This window comes from Dryas octopetala, chromosome 1 (genome assembly GCF_963921425.1).
Source record: "Dryas octopetala chromosome 1, drDryOcto1.1, whole genome shotgun sequence".
Classification (NCBI taxonomy): domain Eukaryota; kingdom Viridiplantae; phylum Streptophyta; class Magnoliopsida; order Rosales; family Rosaceae; genus Dryas; species Dryas octopetala.
In genome coordinates, this window is record NC_141366.1 from 31,618,099 (window position 1) to 31,635,295 (window position 17,197).

At 38.5% G+C, this 17,197-nt stretch overlaps 2 protein-coding genes, 1 non-coding gene and 1 pseudogene across 5 annotated transcripts; 1 reads left to right on the top strand and 3 right to left on the bottom strand.

The window, feature by feature from the left end:
- Positions 1-1,197: 1,197 nt before the first annotated feature.
- Positions 1,198-3,586, top strand: LOC147299778 (ARM repeat superfamily protein). Its single transcript, XM_086248010.1, has 2 exons — positions 1,198-2,745; positions 3,032-3,586. Exons 1-2 carry the CDS (start codon positions 1,432-1,434, stop codon positions 3,092-3,094), a joined length of 1,377 nt encoding a protein of 458 aa, XP_086104136.1. The 5' UTR covers positions 1,198-1,431; the 3' UTR covers positions 3,095-3,586.
- Positions 3,587-5,191: 1,605 nt separating this feature from the next.
- LOC147299779 (inositol transporter 4 pseudogene) lies at positions 5,192-7,163 on the bottom strand (annotated as a pseudogene).
- A 5,969-nt stretch (positions 7,164-13,132) lies between these two features.
- TRNAL-CAG (transfer RNA leucine (anticodon CAG)) lies at positions 13,133-13,213 on the bottom strand. Its single transcript has one exon. It is a non-coding gene; the product is annotated as a tRNA-Leu (tRNA).
- A 196-nt stretch (positions 13,214-13,409) lies between these two features.
- On the bottom strand, positions 13,410-17,029 carry LOC147299781 (inositol transporter 4-like). 3 transcript variants are annotated; one of them, XM_086228839.1, is made up of 6 exons: positions 16,719-17,029; positions 15,885-16,060; positions 15,366-15,772; positions 15,134-15,241; positions 14,267-14,872; positions 13,410-14,157 (listed from the first exon to the last, which is right to left on the bottom strand). In XM_086228839.1, the coding sequence occupies exons 2-6, from the start codon at positions 16,015-16,017 to the stop codon at positions 13,666-13,668; spliced, it is 1,746 nt and encodes a 581-aa protein (XP_086084965.1). In that variant the 5' UTR covers positions 16,018-16,060; positions 16,719-17,029; the 3' UTR covers positions 13,410-13,665. The 3 variants fall into 3 exon arrangements, with proteins under 3 accessions (XP_086084965.1, XP_086084964.1, XP_086084963.1); XM_086228838.1 differs by having other exon boundaries at positions 15,885-16,075; XM_086228837.1 differs by having other exon boundaries at positions 15,885-16,603.
- Between the last annotated feature and the right edge of the window lie 168 nt (positions 17,030-17,197).

The window sequence follows — 17,197 nt, forward strand, 5'->3', positions numbered from 1 at the left end:
GAAGGGCACGCCGGTGGTTGGAAGCCGCTGCGCGCGGTGGCTGGAGGGCTGGGGTGGTCGGGGCTGGGTTGGGGTGAGAAGGGGCGGGGCTGGGGTGGTCGGGCCTGGGTTGGGGTGGGCTGGGGCGGGGCTTGGGTGGTCGGGAGAGATGGAGGGGTGTGACTGTGCAAGCTTGAGAAAGATGGAGGGGTGTGTACGGGGGGGGGGGGATGGGAATGGGGTGTGTGGGTGTGTGGGTGAGGAGAGGGTTAAAGTGGTATTTTTCTTGAGGTTTTTTTTTTTTTTTTCAAAAGGGGTGTGCAAAAAGAAAAAAGAGGGTGTGCAAATAGCAGCCCTCTTAAAAAGTTGATATATTTGGTGACGAGTACGTGTTTGAAAGTTGAAACTTTGAATATTTGCAAATTGAAGAACAACTATAACCCCATTGATCTTTGTCGCGTGGACTAATAATTACGGTTAATTAGTAGTGAGTGACTGAGTGTAAGTGCACTTTTAATTTGATCTTGGATAAAGTGATAAACCATAAACGTGGTTAATCCACTAATCGAATCATAATTAGCACAACTGTACAAGGTTCTCTGGCTCTGTGTTGGCCAAGCACGTGTGGCTGACGTGGCCGATTCTGGGCAGAATCACCAGCAGTTAAAGTAAACTCAGTACTCTTGGCCAAAAAAAAAAAAAAAAAAGTAAACTCAGTACTCAGTAGTTGACTTGGGCTCACTTCTCAAGAGCCTCTAACACCGTCTTTCATCTACATCAACGGCCCAACGATCGTGATCTGACGACTAGTAGACAACCATACAGATTGAACTTGCTTGCAACACGTGTCCTTCCGATTCTAACTGACTCTTGTCGTAAGCCCCAACGCAGAATCTTTACACGTCACCCGCCCGCCCTTTTTACTTTTTCGTTTTTCTCACCAAGGACCTTTTTATATACAAATTTCAGTTTTGAACAGAAAGTCTACTAAACGACGACGTTGCTCCACTTCAGGTTATCGCCGACGCCAACTGTTTCACCTAAGACAGGAGTCAATTGGATTTGTGCCCACGGCCCACAGTCACATCAGCCCTCTTATCCGTAATTCCCTACCATGGGCTCCAAAACGGTGTCGCTGGCCTCCGCATGTAGTCCGTGATCATTTACAATTTACAGAGCGCAGTCAGTGACTCAGTGTGCTTGTGAATACTCCATCTTTTAAACCCAGACACCCAATCTACATAGAGAGACATACATACAGACATATACAGTCATACACATGAAACCCTTAAATAAATAAATCCACTCCTTCATCCCCAATTCTCTCTCTCTCTCTCTCTCTCTCTCTCTCTCTCTCTCTCTCTCACAATTTTCAGTCCATGAACTTCTCTACTCAACACTGAAAGCCCCCAAATCAAAATCCCTAGAAATTGATTCTGATTTCCGGGAAGAATGGTTTCTGTAGAAGATTCCCATTCCCATTCCCATTCCAATTCGAACCACTTCCCTCCGCTCACCGGAAACTTCTACTCTCCTTCGTCCACAAAAATCCACAGGCACACAGGCCGTTCCATGCGCACCGTTCGATCGAACTTGTACACCGAGGATCAAACCCGTTCCTTCACCGACAGCAGATCGTCCTTCGTCTCCGAGAACCTCACCGATTCGGTCATCGACATGCGCCTCGGCGAGCTCGCCTTGTGCACCACCAACCACTCAGCCAAGACCACCACCTCCGACGAGGACTTCCTCCAGCTCTCCCAGGCCTTCAGCGATTTCTCCGCCTGCAGCAGCGATATCTCGGGAGAATTACAACGACTCGCGAGTTTGCCTTCTCCCGAAAAGGCGCCGACGACCGCCTCCGAAGCCGCCGAGCCCGAGCCCGAGCCCTGCCAAGGGTTTCTGCAGAGAGACCACTTCTCCACCGAGATAATCGAGAGCATTTCGCCAGAGGATCTTCAACCGACGGTCAAGATCTGCGTGGACGGGCTTCAATCGCCGTCGATTGCCGTGAAGCAATCTGCTGCGGCCAAGCTGAGGCTTTTAGCTAAGAACCGGGCCGATAATCGAGCTTTGATTGGCGAGTCCGGTGCGGTCCCTGCTTTGATTCCTTTGCTACGGTGCAGCGACCCGTGGACTCAGGAACATGCAGTGACGGCTTTGTTGAACCTCTCGCTGCACGAGTCGAACAAGGCCATAATCACCAATGCAGGAGCTATAAAGTGCTTGGTGTACGTGCTGAAGACTGGGACGGAGACCTCGAAGCAAAACGCTGCGTGTGCGCTTTTGAGCTTGGCTCTAATTGAAGAAAACAAGAGCTCAATCGGAGCCTGCGGGGCCATCCCGCCGTTGGTTTCGCTGTTGATAAGTGGATCTACGAGGGGGAAGAAAGATGCCTTGACGACGCTGTATAAGCTCTGCTCGATAAAGCCCAATAAGGAGAGGGCAGTGAGTGCTGGAGCAGTGAAGCCGCTGGTGGACCTTGTGGTGGAGCAGGGGACGGGCTTGGCGGAGAAGGCGATGGTGGTGCTTAGTAGCTTGGCGGCCATTGAGGAGGGCAAGGAGGCCATTGTGGAGGAAGGTGGGCTTGCGGCGCTTGTGGAAGTCATTGAAGATGGGTCAGTCAAAGGGAAGGAGTTTGCGGTGTTGACTCTTTTGCAGGTGTGTTGTGAGAGTGTCAGGAACAGAGGGTTGCTTGTGAGGGAGGGAGGGATTCCTCCCTTGGTTGCACTTTCGCAGACTGGGAGTGTTAGAGCTAAGCACAAGGTATTTTGTGCACAGTCATTCAATTTTATTATTCATTTTCGTTCTTTGTTTTTCTGTTAATTTGTTTATAATTTTATAGATGAAATGAAATGGTGCCCATATTATATTGTTTGAATTAGAGATGGTTAATTTGAAGCTGGGGATTGAGCCCCTTAGTATAAGGGATTATACATAGGGATGTGACTGTTCATGTATTTTGTAATTCTACGTTGTGTTTGGATGCTGAAGTTGTGATGTTAGATTTTACAAGCTTGATTTATGATGGGGGTTTGGTTGTTTTTTGCAGGCTGAAACGCTTCTTGGGTATCTAAGAGAACCGAGACAAGAAGCATCCTCTTCAGCTCTTTAAGGAAGGGAAGAGAGGTACTTTTATTACTTAGGAAACTATACTATGTGATTCAGTGGTTGGTTGTTGTTGTATATAGGGAGTGTTTTTTTCCTGGTTTGTACAGTGTGGTTGAGAAGCTAGGAAGAATATGATTGTAGAAGGCAGAGATTAGAGGAAGCTAGTAAGCAAGAGACTGACTCTTAGATGTATGATTTCAACTAGGTTTTGGGGTATTTTCTTCTATTCTATTGACTTGGTTTTTTGTAGGGGTGGAATACTTGTTTGCCTTGTGGTTTTTGGATTGATAAGATTTGGGTTATTTCCTTGTGTTTTGTCAGGATGACCCAAATTTTTCTAAAAAAGTTCATGATTATCTGGTGTTCTTTGTAATCATAGATAGAATGAACTGCCTGGAAAAATATCTTCTGTTTCATTTCTAATTGTGTTCTGAGTTCTGATATCATGGGAGGACTGAACCATTTTCCATCTTTCTCCAAAGCTTGTGTTTGGTTTCTCGTTGTGGTACCAAAATTGGAATCTTGAACTCAACTTGTGGTGGCCATCTTAACCTTTATTCATTGTCCAGCTTATGCTTCAACATGATCTTTGTACTTTGCTTAGTAGCGAATACAACTTGATTCTTTGTCTAAGTTCCTGAAAAAGAATGGAAATGATATTTTGAAGATTTAACCATTATGAGTTTATGACCCCCCATAAAAGAAAAGCTGTGTTCAACTATTTGACTTGATAACTAGTCCTTGTTGTAAATGACCTCTGTTCTCCTCATCTTTTCCCAATTTTCTCAGCTGCCAAACAAATGGGTTTGAGTTGAGGAGAATTATTTAGTGGGATAAATGTAATCTATGAGCAGACGGACCCCTGAGCTGCTTGTCTTTGTTGTAAAGTAGTTCACCTGCTGTGTACAGTGTGCTACCATATGAGTGGGTGTGGGTGTCGTACATGCATTCATTTTGCAAAGCCCACCAACCGATCCGATCCAACCCCACCAAAGATTTTGAAACTTTTGTGCGCTATATTTCTTATTATCTTTCCTTGTCTATACTACTCATGCATTAGCTGGCAGAGCAGGTATGTCTTGTCCTGCTGTTTGTTTGGATGGTTGCGAACTTGCGATCTCAAATTTAAAGTCGGTCTGTTCTGGCACATTCATTCATTCAAAGTAGTTTTGAATGACGAGGTGTCGGTGCCTCTTCAGAAACTTCAGGGAAAAGTGTACAATTTGTTGTATTTTGCATGCCTCTAGCAAAATGTTAGTATGCTTCAATCGCACTATTTCATTCTATTTTTTTATGTGGGTTGTTTACCAATTTGCTTGAGGCAAACCTCACAAGATTCGGAAAATTGTCATCATAGCGTCCCTGTTTTGGGCCAAAATTGTTGTGTCCAGCTACTAATAAAATTCGCTATCTTGATGAATGTCACATTTACTTTTTTATTTCTTTAGCTCTAAGCTTTACTTTTCTAATTCTTTGGCCACTTATGAGTCCAAAATACCCTTCATGTGATTATATGGGCAACAAGGTCGACCCTAATTTCGACTTCTACACAATGAACAACATTTAAACAAGATAGAAGAATTTTTTTTTTGGGTTTTGATTCGGAGCTGTGCCCTCGTAATTAGTTGAATTTGAATCTGTATTTGGGACTTTAGGGTTTTAGGAGGCATGGGGTGGGAGATAGAGGGAGGGGTTGAGAGTGAAAGTCAAAATGAGGAGGTTGCAAAATAGATGTGATGAGACATTTGTATGAGGAACATTTTAGACTTTCACATTTTAAAAGAGTTAAAAAAAAGAGAGGTAAAAATCAAAGTCCATGCTTAACGCAAACATGTACACTAAGTGAAATTTTGTAAATAAAAAAAAAAAATTGTTCATGCTTAACTAAAATGTCAGCAAAATAAACAATTTTATTAGTAGTTGGCGAGGTAATTCAGTTGGAAAGGTTGTAAAATTGTCTCATTTCACTCAACTTCGATCCCTACTCTCTTTAATAAAAAATAATAAAATATATATCCTATTAAAAAAATGTAAAAACAAGAATAACAAAAGAAAACGTTTCAAAAATGGCCCATCCCTCCTACAAATTAACGTTGCAATCTCAAGCGTCTGCAACACCCTTGCCTTTGGTGTCCTTGGAAGCAAATAGCTTAGGTCTGTAGCCTTTCTGAAGCAACTTCTCAACCTCTTCAAATTGCATTCCTTTGGTTTCGGGGACTAGGAAGTAAATGAAAACAAGTCCGATAAGTGAGAACGCAGCAAAGAGAAGGAATGTTCCTGCAGAACCCAGAGCTTTGGTTAGGGTTAAATATGTCTCACTCACTATGAGATTGGCTGTCCAGTTTGAAACTGCAGCAATCCCTCCACCTGTGCCTCTGTATCTCAATGGGTATATCTCCGAGTTCACAATCCAAGGAATGGTTCCCATTCCAGGTGCGTACATTATGATATACAATCCCAATAGAATCACTGCAAAGACTCCTATTTTGCTAGGGCAACCTTTACTGTACCATACACGACTCTCTGCTCGACATGCACTCCTTACATCATCATTGGCAATCAAGCAAGCTCCTGGAGCCAGCTTAAGAAAATAACAAAAACAAATCAAGGTCAGTCTTTAATTTAGACGTGGCCGGGATCGAACTTGTGAGAGATGAAGTACACTTTCTTACCTCATTCACTGCACTGGAACAGAAGGCGCAGTCCGATGATTTTAAACATGTCATGCAGTTCCATGTCGCGGGATTAGAAGCTGAGACATATGCCGCACATGTAGAGTTGTTACCAAAGTTAGTGGACTCCAAATTACTGATGTTTGGAGAATGTTGAGCCGCATAGAAAAACACCCCAGCCAACACTACAAGGCAAGTGATAATCCCAAACATGGAAATAATCATCAGCCTTCTCCTTCCATACCTATCCACAAAGCACATGCTGATCAAGGTGCCAACCACGTTGAGACCCGAAGTGATGAGAGACAGTGCCATAGCCGTCTGGTTCGATGCAAATCCAGCAAATTGAACAATGGTTGGGCTGTAATACATGACAGTGTTAATACCAACAAATTGTTGAGCCACTTGCACAGTCACCCCAGCATACAGTCCTCTTCGAACCACGGTGTTGCTCAATGCACCCTTTAGTTTTTCCACCACACCTTTCCCAGCAGCTCCTTCCTCAGCCTTCTCAAATTCGACAGATTCATGCAAGGCTTTCATTTCCTCATCAACTTGTTCTGGAGGATAAATTTTGGCCAATATGGCCTTGGCTTCCTCCACCTTGTTCTCTCTGTAGAGCCATCTTGGAGACTCTGGGAGTGACAACATCAATACGAACTGAACCAAAGCTGGAATCCCAGCGACTCCAAGCATCCAACGCCAGGTTCCGGGAGCTTTGGTGAAGGCGAGATTGATGAGGTAGGACAGAAACTGTCCTCCTGTAATTAGAAGACCGTTTGTGCTAACAAGAGCTCCTCTGATTCTATGAGGAGAAGCTTCGGAGATGTAAAGGGGTGCGGTCATGGAAGCCATTCCAACACCCAAACCGACTATGATTCTTCCAATTATGATAAGCCACGGAGCTGGAGCCACAGCCATTACTATTGTACCCACGAAGAAGAAGACATCTGCAATTAGGATTGATTTTTTTCGGCCAAGAGCATCGTTCATCCACCCACCTATTGCAGCCCCAATGATAGCACCTGCAACCGCCATACTCACTATGGTTTCCTGCAGCCATGTTTTCCTGTCAACTTCGCCAAAGTCCTCCCGGATGTATAGCAGTGCCCCGGAAATCACACCTACATCAATAAGCATGCATATAATGAGAGCCTTCAGATCATTGAACTACAATGTGGAATGAGCCGAGCCCTACAAATGTTTTCGTTAAATAAACTTATTTAAGGGATCCCTTCATGAAAGCTCTGTGTTATATTAAGTACCTGTGTCGTATCCGAAAAGGAGGCCTCCAATGCCTGCAGAGAGGGCGAGACGCATAATGTAAGGCGTCTTCCATGTTGTCTTCCAACACTCTGTGAACTCTGTCTTACTAGTAGGGTGGGCTCCCCCCTCCACCATTTTTTCTTCTTCTACTTCTACTTCTTCCAAGCAACTCTACGCCTGCTCAAAATCCACGTACCAATGCTCTAATTGATCACTTCTGTGTTTGAAATTACAATATCAATCACTAGCTAATTAATCCTCCATCTCTGTAATAATGCTTAATGCATTTGATTCAATTTTTTTGAACTTGCAAACATCTATTTAAGGTGGTGGTGTTTGTTGTTGATTGTTTGTGGAAGATGAATTTAATTCGTTGCAAAAGATAAATGAAAATCCAATTAGTTCAAAACGAATGGCCCCAGATATGTCTCATCTGTCTTTATAGTTTTGGCTTCACAAAAATAGCCTTTCAGTTTCAATGTATAACACTAACTTCATTAATCCAACTCCAAAACAGAAATAATAACATGCAAATGTTCCACCATGTATAACAAAACTATATACATGTATGTGTTTATATATATATTATTTGTATGTATGGACAAATGGAAATTAAGTATGATGTACCTTACTAAGTGACTAATTTACAGTTGTCGGTGTTGTTCAGCTTCTGCTTCCTGTCTCTGACTGCTTTATATATATAGAAGCACGTACACCCTTTACTTGTTTCTTCGAAGATGACTGATGATGTTAATCTTAACACAATTTATATATGTTGAGAGTCAGCAATTTTGATGTTGTTGAATTTGTGGGATATGCAAGGAGAAAGTTTGGGGTAATTCACTAGGCTCAACACATTTTTCTCGATCCATCTCACTCTCTGATTTGTTACGTACATGCCCTTAAATTTCGTCATTTACGACAATTTGATAAAACATTGACCGTTCTCACCACGCTTTGGCCTAGCATTATTATCTTATTATACGCATGCCATGTGTTATAAAAGATAAACATGCATGTAATGAATAAGTTGCTCCAATTATTTTTAGGTTTTTAGTAAGATACTCACCTGAACTTTGACTCGATTTGCATGTTACCACCTAAATTAAAAATTGAAGCAAGTTGCCCCTAAAATAAATTTTGTTTGCAAATTACCACCTTCATCCAAATCCTCATGGGTTTTTTGGCCTTTTCATAGAGAAGAACTTGGGTGGGGAAGCTTTTGCCATCTCACCATGCTGAGTAGCAAAGTCCAACCAATTACAAGTGGCCACATGTATAACCATTTTTTTATTTCTTATTTTTACAAACTTTGAAAATTAATTAAAAATAGTTCCGGACTCAGAAAAATACACGGAAAATTTTTACGGACTCGTCTTGACTAATAGTAATTTACTATGTAGTCAAATTATCAATTTGCCCTTTGAGAGTTTCCAGAAAATTTAGGAAGTCCAAATTTATTTCTAAAAAATTAAATACTCTGAATTCTTTAAAAATTCATAGGATAATCTCCCGAACTCCAAAAAATACAAGGTCTGCACCATTGGTCTTCTAAAAACTAACACTACCTTTCTCGTGAACACTTGCTACCCAAAAGACCGAGAGGTCTTAGAGGAAAATAAATTCAAACTCCGGAATGTTAATTTTTATGAAAGGTAGTGTTATTAGGGTAGCAAGTGTTCACGAGAAAGGTAGTGTTAGTTTTTGGAAGACCAATGGTGCAAACTTTGTAATTTTAGAAGTTCAGGAGATTATCCTATGAATTTAAAGAATCCAGAGTATTTTAATTTTTTAGAAATAAATTTGGACTTCCTAAATTTTCTGGAAACTCTCAAAGGGCAAATTGATAATTTGACTCCATAGTAAATTACTATTAGTCAAGACGAGTCCGTAAGAATTTTTCGTGTATTTTTCTGAGTCCGGAACTATTTTTAATTAATTATCAAAGTTTATAAAAATAAGAAAAGAGAAATAAAAAAATGGTTGTACATGTGGCCACTTGTAATTGGTTGGGCCTTGCCACTCAGCATGGTGAGGTGGCAAAAGCTTCCTCACCCAAATTCTTCTCTATGAAAATGTCACACCCCAATCATGAATAAAATCTAATATCTAGGAGTGAAGCGTGACTTACGTCCTAATCGCAGATTAATAAAATTTTTTCTACAATTAAGAAGTGAGAAGAAAATAAAATAAAATAATATAAAATAATTGAAGAGACTAAGTAAAGGAAAATAAAAAATAGACTTTATTTAGCAAACTACTATTCCAAGAGTACCATACTAGATGTTCATCTTCTTATATATTACAATGTATTGATAAACAAACAAAATATAGTACTCCAGCAAATTCTCTAAATTTTCCTTGGGTATTCCACATTATTGGTCATATTTCCGTCACCTGCATGATTTATTAGGGTGTGAGCTTTTAAGGCTCAGTAGGGTATAGTGATCCCTCATGGCCAGTTATCACATTTAATCAATGTCTCAGTAAAAGAAAATAAATACAGATAATGATTTCAATTATGTGCAATGAGAATGCAAGTGTGTACTCACTCCTTAACCATTCCCGTTGACACATACCCAAGACAAACAGGCCTACACATCTCATACCGTGCATCCTTCCACTGTGGCCCCGAATGTCCCAAGTATGAGCCAACACCCGTTCGTCCCTTATGCTCAAATATTTTGAATATTATTAATTCCACTTTTCCTTCAATAATTCTTCCACAAATCATGAGATCACCAGGTACATCTCTCTTTCTCCATGGTGTCTCTAATAAATCACGAGACCACCAAGTTCATCTCCCTCTCTTCTTGGTGTCTCAATTAATCATTTTCTTAACCTTGTTCACAATCACACTTTTCTTATGCACTTATGATTATGCATGTAAAGATAAACATTAATGCATGTATAGAAAAATTAAATAGTACATGCATAATAATTTAACCTTACGCAATTTGAGTGTATCACAGACTTAAGAATTTCACAGTGCATACACAAGATTAATAATAAAAGCTTATTCACAAATATAATATATGCACTTGATACATTTAATGAAGAAATAACATCACAAGTAATGAAGATGAATTATCACAAGAAAATAAATCACATAACATGACACAAGGATTAATTGTAATATAGTCCAATCATTGGGGAAAATAGAGACCCTACCTTAATTTCTTGAGCACGAGTTCCTTCTTAGTCCGTTCCTATGTGTTCGGGTCTAAAAAGTAAAAAAAAAAAAATTTAGATATAACTTAATTAAATTTAAATTTATTTCACTCTCTTTTTAAGGAGAGTGTAACTCACGTACACTCTAACTTAGAGGTGTCGGATTGACGCGAAACTTGTACCATTAGACTCGTATAGAAAAATAGAGTTAGGAGGGTGAAAAATTGGGCGAAAACGGTCGCCGGAAACAGCCGCACGCACCACCACGCGCCGGCGGTGCGAGTGGGGTGGCTGGCCGGTCACTGTTCATCGTCTCTTTAAACAACCCCTGTTTTTCCAGATTTTCCAGTTTTTTATCTCATTTTTGACTCGACCTTTGACCTATCAAACCTTCACCATATTGAGCAAACTTATACTTTTTTTAAAACTCTGCATCACCTCTTTACAACCATATAAATAACATAAAAAACGGACGGTTAAAACTCAAATTATAAGGCTCAAATTATAAAACTCAAATTATACGAACATGCGAATTTTCTGGAAAAATTTCCAGATTTTTCATATTTCTTTGTTTTTCATTTTCCTTCAATTCCAAACCGCAAAACATGTTTCTAAGGCTATAATAAGGCTATCTACAACCTAATTTTTAGTTTTACAACATAAAAGAAAGGTGTGTAAATAAAATTATAAAACAACAAGTTTTAGAAAAAAATTTGTTAAGGACACCCATGTTTCCATGGGTTCCTTAAACTCACCTTTCTTTATACTCCCCTTGAGTTCTATAGAGGCTAAAAGCTGTGAGTTCCTACAGTAAAGAAAAACCATAGATGACAAAAAGGGATTAGTTTATGGAAAGTTTAAAGAAAAACTTCTAAGATAAAATTTCAATTTCTAACGTACCTTACTAGAGTTTCCAACCTCTCCTTCTCTAACTCTTTCTAGTTCACTCACTCTCTCTCTCTCTCTCTCTCTCTCTCTCTTTTTCTCTTTCTCTTCCTCTCTCTCTCTCTCTCTCTCTCTCTCTCTCTCTCTCTCCCTCTGTTCTTTTCTCTATTCAGTTTTTCTTCTTTGCTTTCTTAAGTGTGAGTTCTTCACACCAAAGCCCTTTATTTATAATCCAACTTGTTGGCTCAAATCTGGTTAAATTCATTGGCTCTCATCATTGCCTAGAGGTGACTCATCCCTCTAAGATGAATCAAAACCATTGATCAAGGCTTATATGTAAAAATTTATGTATATGTAATTAAGGGAATGAACGTTGGTATTATATATCTTCAAATCCATTTAGATTTTTTTTTTTTTTTTAGTTGGGCTTTTCATCTCTTGTAAAACAATTGGGCTAAAGCCAAACTTAGAAATTTAACCCAATTTTAAAGCCCATAAATATTATTATTATTATTATTATTATTATTATTTTTTAGGACATTACAGAAAAGACCAAAAAACCCATGATGATTTGGATGGAGGTGTTAACTTGCAAACAAAATTTAATTCAGGGGGCAACTTGCTTCAATTTTTAATTTATGTGGTAACATGCAAATTGAGTCAACGTTCAGATGTGTATCTTGCTAAAAAGCCTTATTTTTATTTTTGGTCTGAGTTGCTCCAATATGTGAATATGAGTAGTGATATTTTACCAAAGTGCATTACTATCTTATTTGTGATGCTCCGATTGTTCTCACCATGTAATGCTTCTATTATAGCATTACTATCTTATTTGTGAATATTTTTTTTTTTTTGGCCAAGATATCTTATTTGTGAATATGATTAGTGATATTTTGTTATTCTTTTTTTTCTTTCCTCATTATTCCATTATGCTATTTAAAGTTTCAGAATTTCTTCTCAACTAGTTATCCAGGTCCTAAAAGAAATACCCAACACACTAGATATAGTTAATAGTCCATCTCCCAAAACTCACCACTCATTATTATCGTCAAATAGGGGTGTGTTTCGGACGGATCGGATCAGAAATAGGGTGTTTCAATTCTAATCCAAAAAATTTCAGAATGAAATTTCTATTCCAAAAAATCAGAATTTCAACATCTCATTCTAATTCGGAATTTTCGGATTTCTCAAAATTTTCGGAATATCGCATTTTCGGAACTTTCGGATAAAAATTTGAAATTCTCAGATAAAAAATCAGAATCTTCACGTTACTTTTTGTTATTAGTAAAAACAAAAAAAAAATTAGTAATTACACGTACAAAAAATGTGGGTGCTTTTGTTAGCATTTATGTTATTATGATACACATATATTTATAATATACATATGTTTATATTAATAGTATTAGTTATTATTTTTAATATATATATGTGTATGTTTGAAACAAATAACAAATTAATGAAACATATAGTAAAAAACTAAATAAATGATATAATATTAATATAAATACAGAATAAATTGGCATAATTTCAAAAATATCGAATCGGAATGCATTTGAAAAATTTTGGATCAGAATTTACAGATACATTCCAATTCCAATCCAATTATTTTTGGAATTTTTAGAATTCGGCATTTTCGGATTTCGGATTTGATTCGGACGTTCCAAAATTGGAAATTTTCTGATTGAAATCGGTTGGATTCGGATTTTCCAATCCAAATCACACCCCTATCGTCAAAAGAACGTTTTATCTAAAAACTTTAACTCTCATCTTCAACTATATAAAATAGGCATGGAGTACGTTCCATTAAACTATATAAAATGTAATTTCCCTAAATTAAATATGCATCAACTTATAAATTAATATGTAAGGTGACCTCCAATAATTCAAAGAAGATAGAAACTGGAACAGATTTTTGTTTTTAGTTAAACAGGAAGTCTGAAGCTAAGAAGATACAAAACTGGAGCAGAGATTCCTTGGAATTTATTTTGATTCTTTTGAGGTAGAAAATTGCAAAATCTAATTAGCGCTTTAAAAAAATTGATAACAATTGTCAAGAATGGGATTCGAACCCATGCCCTTTCGGACCAGTACCTGAAACTGGCGCCTTAGACCAACTCGGCCATCTTGACATTGTTGTTCTTCAGTTCGATTATTCCTTACTAACATTTAGTTAAGAGGTAATTTTCAAGATCTTTTCCTTTTGGGAAATATTTTTAAATATGACATATGCTTTGAGCTCAATCTTATTTTAGAACACATATTAAAGGTTGTGTAAATCTTAAAGTTCATTACTCATGTTAAATCCTAACTAGTAAGGGTAATATGGACCAGACGTCAAATGTATTGAACAGAGTAGAAGTGAAGCAATACATAAAAAGCCTACTGAGTTGTCGTCCAAAAACAAATTAGGATATTAATGCCCCTTTAGCATTGTAATGTCCAAACAAGTATCTGCAAAATATTGCTGCACAGTGCCCATAAACATCATGTTTTTACCCAAACATTCGCTATCGACATGATACTAGATGGAGAGACTTCTATTGATGACCTTTATTAAAAGGTAAACTAAGAACGATGTCGGCTAATTAAAAGCTGCAGGCTCAACATTTTTTCCTTCTTTGGTGTCCTTAGAAGCAAATAACTTGGGTCTGTAGCCTTTCTGAAGCAACTTCTCAACCTCCTCAAATTGCATTCCTTTGGTTTCAGGAACTAACATGTAAATGGCTACAAGTCCAATAAGTGAAAACCCAGCAAAGAGGAGGAAGGTGCCCGCAGAACCCAGAGCATGAGTCAAGGTTAAGAATGTCTCACTCACAATGAGATTGGCTGTCCAATTCGAAACTGCCGCCATTCCTCCACATATACCTCTGTATCTCAATGGGTATATCTCCGAGTTCACAATCCAGGGTACAGTTCCCATTCCAGGTGCATACATAATGATATACAAGCCCAATAGAATCACTGCAAAGAATCCAACTTTGGTAGGACAGCCTTGAGTATACCATACACGGTGTTCTCCACCACATGACCTCTTGATGTCATCATTGGAAGCCAAGCATGCTCCTGGGGCGAACTGGAAACAAGGGAAAAAACCAAATAAATGGGTTTATTTTATAATCAAATTAAAGGCCAGAGTGCAAAGTTACAAAATTGGTTACAACTAAAAAAATATGTTAACTTACTTCCTTCACTGTACTAGAACAGAAGCCGCATTGTGCCTTCAAGCATGTCATGCAGTTCCATGAAGCAGGATTAGGAGCAGAGACATAAGCCGGACACGTAGAGTTGGTACCAAAGTGAGTGGATTCCAAGTTACTAATACGTGGAGCATGGGATGCTGCCTGGAAAAACACTACAGATAACACCACCAGGCAAGTGATGATTCCAAACATGGAAATTATCATCAGCCTTCTCCTTCCATATCTATCCACAAAGCACATGCTGATAACGGTGCCAACCACATTGAGACCAGAAGTGATAAGCGAAAGTGCTAATGCCGTTTGGTTTGATGCAAATCCTGCAAATTGAACGATGGTTGGGCTGTAGTACATGACAGTGTTGATACCCACAAATTGCTGGGCCACTTGGACAGTGATGCCTGCATAGAGTCCTCTCCGGACAACGGGGTTGCTCAATGCACCCTTCACTTTTGCTATCATACCATCCCCAACACCTCCTTCCTCAGCCTTTTCAGCTTCGACGGATTCATGCAAGGCTTTCATTTCATTATCAACCTCTTCTGCAGGATAAATTTTCACTAATATGGCCCTAGCCTCATCTACCTTATTCTTTTTAACACAAAAAAAAAAAAAAAAAAGAGTTGTAAATCTATGATCAGTTAAGTTTGCATGATACAAGAATCTTAAAAACTTTATCGAGACCAGTACGTTTAGTTGTTAAGTAGACAAGATTTGACTAAGACATAATTAAACTTTCAGTCAATAATTGGAAAGAACCAATTCTTTTACAGAGTTTATATAGATTGTAAGAAGTTTCAATCTCTTTGAATAACACGCAAAGAAAGTTTTAAGGTAGACTTTGATCATTACCTTTCTGTAGAGCCATCTAGGAGACTCTGGGAGTGACAACATCAATACAAACTGAACCACAGCTGGAACTCCTGCTACTCCAAGCATCCAACGCCAGGTTCCAGGAGCCTGAAACAGATTAATTCACAACAATTAACTTGAAATTTGAGACCCATATTCTTGATTTTATAATTGTTAGTCTTTTGCTTTTAATTTTGGACCGTGGTAATGAACATCAAACATGTTATGTTACCTTGGTGAAGGCGAGATTGATGAGGTATGACAAAAACTGTCCTCCTGTGATTAGAAAACCGTTTGTACTAACAAGAGCTCCTCTGATTCTAGCAGGAGAAGCTTCAGAGATGTAGAGCGGCGAGGTCATAGAAGCCATTCCAACTCCCAAACCAACCAGAATTCTCCCAATTATGATCACCCACGGGGCTGGAGCGATGGCCATAACTATTGCACCAAGGAAGAACACAACATCCGCAATTAGGATTGATTTTCTCCGGCCAAGGGCATCGTTCATCCATCCGCCAATTGCAGCACCAAAGATGGCGCCTGCAACAGCCATACTCACTATGGTTTCCTGGAGCCATGTTTTCTTGTCAACTTCTCGGAAGTCGTCACGAATGTATAGCAAAGCCCCAGAAATCACACCTACAGTACTACTCCAATATTAACACAAGTAACTAAAATGAATCATTGAAATTTCTTTGAATTGATTGAACAGACATCAATTTCAGTTATTGGTTTTCTGATATATTATTACCTGTATCATATCCAAAAAGGAGACCTCCAATGCCAGCAGAGAGCGCAAGACGCATTATGTAAGGCGTCTTCCATGTTGTTCGCCAGCACTCTGTGAACTCTGTCTTACTAGCAGGCTGGTGTCCCCCCTCCATTTCATGTAACAAATTTCCTCCTAGGTAACTCTATGCTCATGTACTACACATTTGGTTTCTGTCAACCATAGATCATACAACTTTACCATCTCTAAATTGATATATTTGAAATTACAATATCAATAATCACAGGCCAGTCCTGTATCTCTAATATCATTTGATGCAGCCAATTCTCATTGATTTGTTACAACGAATACCATAAAAAAATGAATTACAACAAAATATATGTTCAACCCAATCTAAAACCACTTCAGACCAAAAAAAATAAAAAATCTAAATCAGCACCCCTAACTAAAGTTCGAGTCAATTCTATCTTTGAATCCAAAATAAATAATGTGTGTTTATATTATTTTGCCATGAAAATACAATACAAATCCATCAAAAACAAAAGAACATAATGAATTTGAATATAATATATATACATATATTTTGAAGAAAAAGAAAAAGACCTTTATACCATAAGGAACATAAAAAAGGGAATAACAATTAACAACAGCAGTGACAAATAAAAGGAAAGAAAAGGGTGAAGGGGTTGACTATAGAGAAGTCATTCTTGATCATTCTTGTTGTTGACATAAAATCAACTCTGCTACCACAAAACAATAGAACAAGCATGAAAGCAATATAGTTTCAGGGTCTGCTCTGGACAAGCATGAAAGAAGTCCCAAAATAAAAAACTAAAAAGCTCAGAAAACCAATACCTTATCGATGATCCAACTCTTTCTGCTTCTTCTTCTTCTTCTTCTTCTTCTTCTGCAGACTAGTTGGCTTGTGGGTTTCCTGTATTTTGAATTTCAAAACGTTAATCCAATATCCGTCTACCAACTCATATAAGTTTTTGGAGGAGTTGGTAAATCTCTATTATTTATAATGATTGATTTGAAATGCTATTTTAACTATTTTTATAATTTTTTAATGTTGTGAACTTGTGAGTTTCTATAGAACACAGGCATTTATAGACGGCCCAGTAGCGTGACTGTGAGGATAATTATGCAGGAACTAGGAAAGGATTCTAATGGATAAAGGATAAAAGGAAAAATGACAAACCAGAGTTCTCTGCATTTAATATTACCACAGGATTTGATATCAATTGCTCAGCTTTCCTTTCATTGGTCAATAGGGGGTGGGACCAGACTATGATTCCGGGACTTCATAGAACCATAGTACTTTGAAGTTTGAA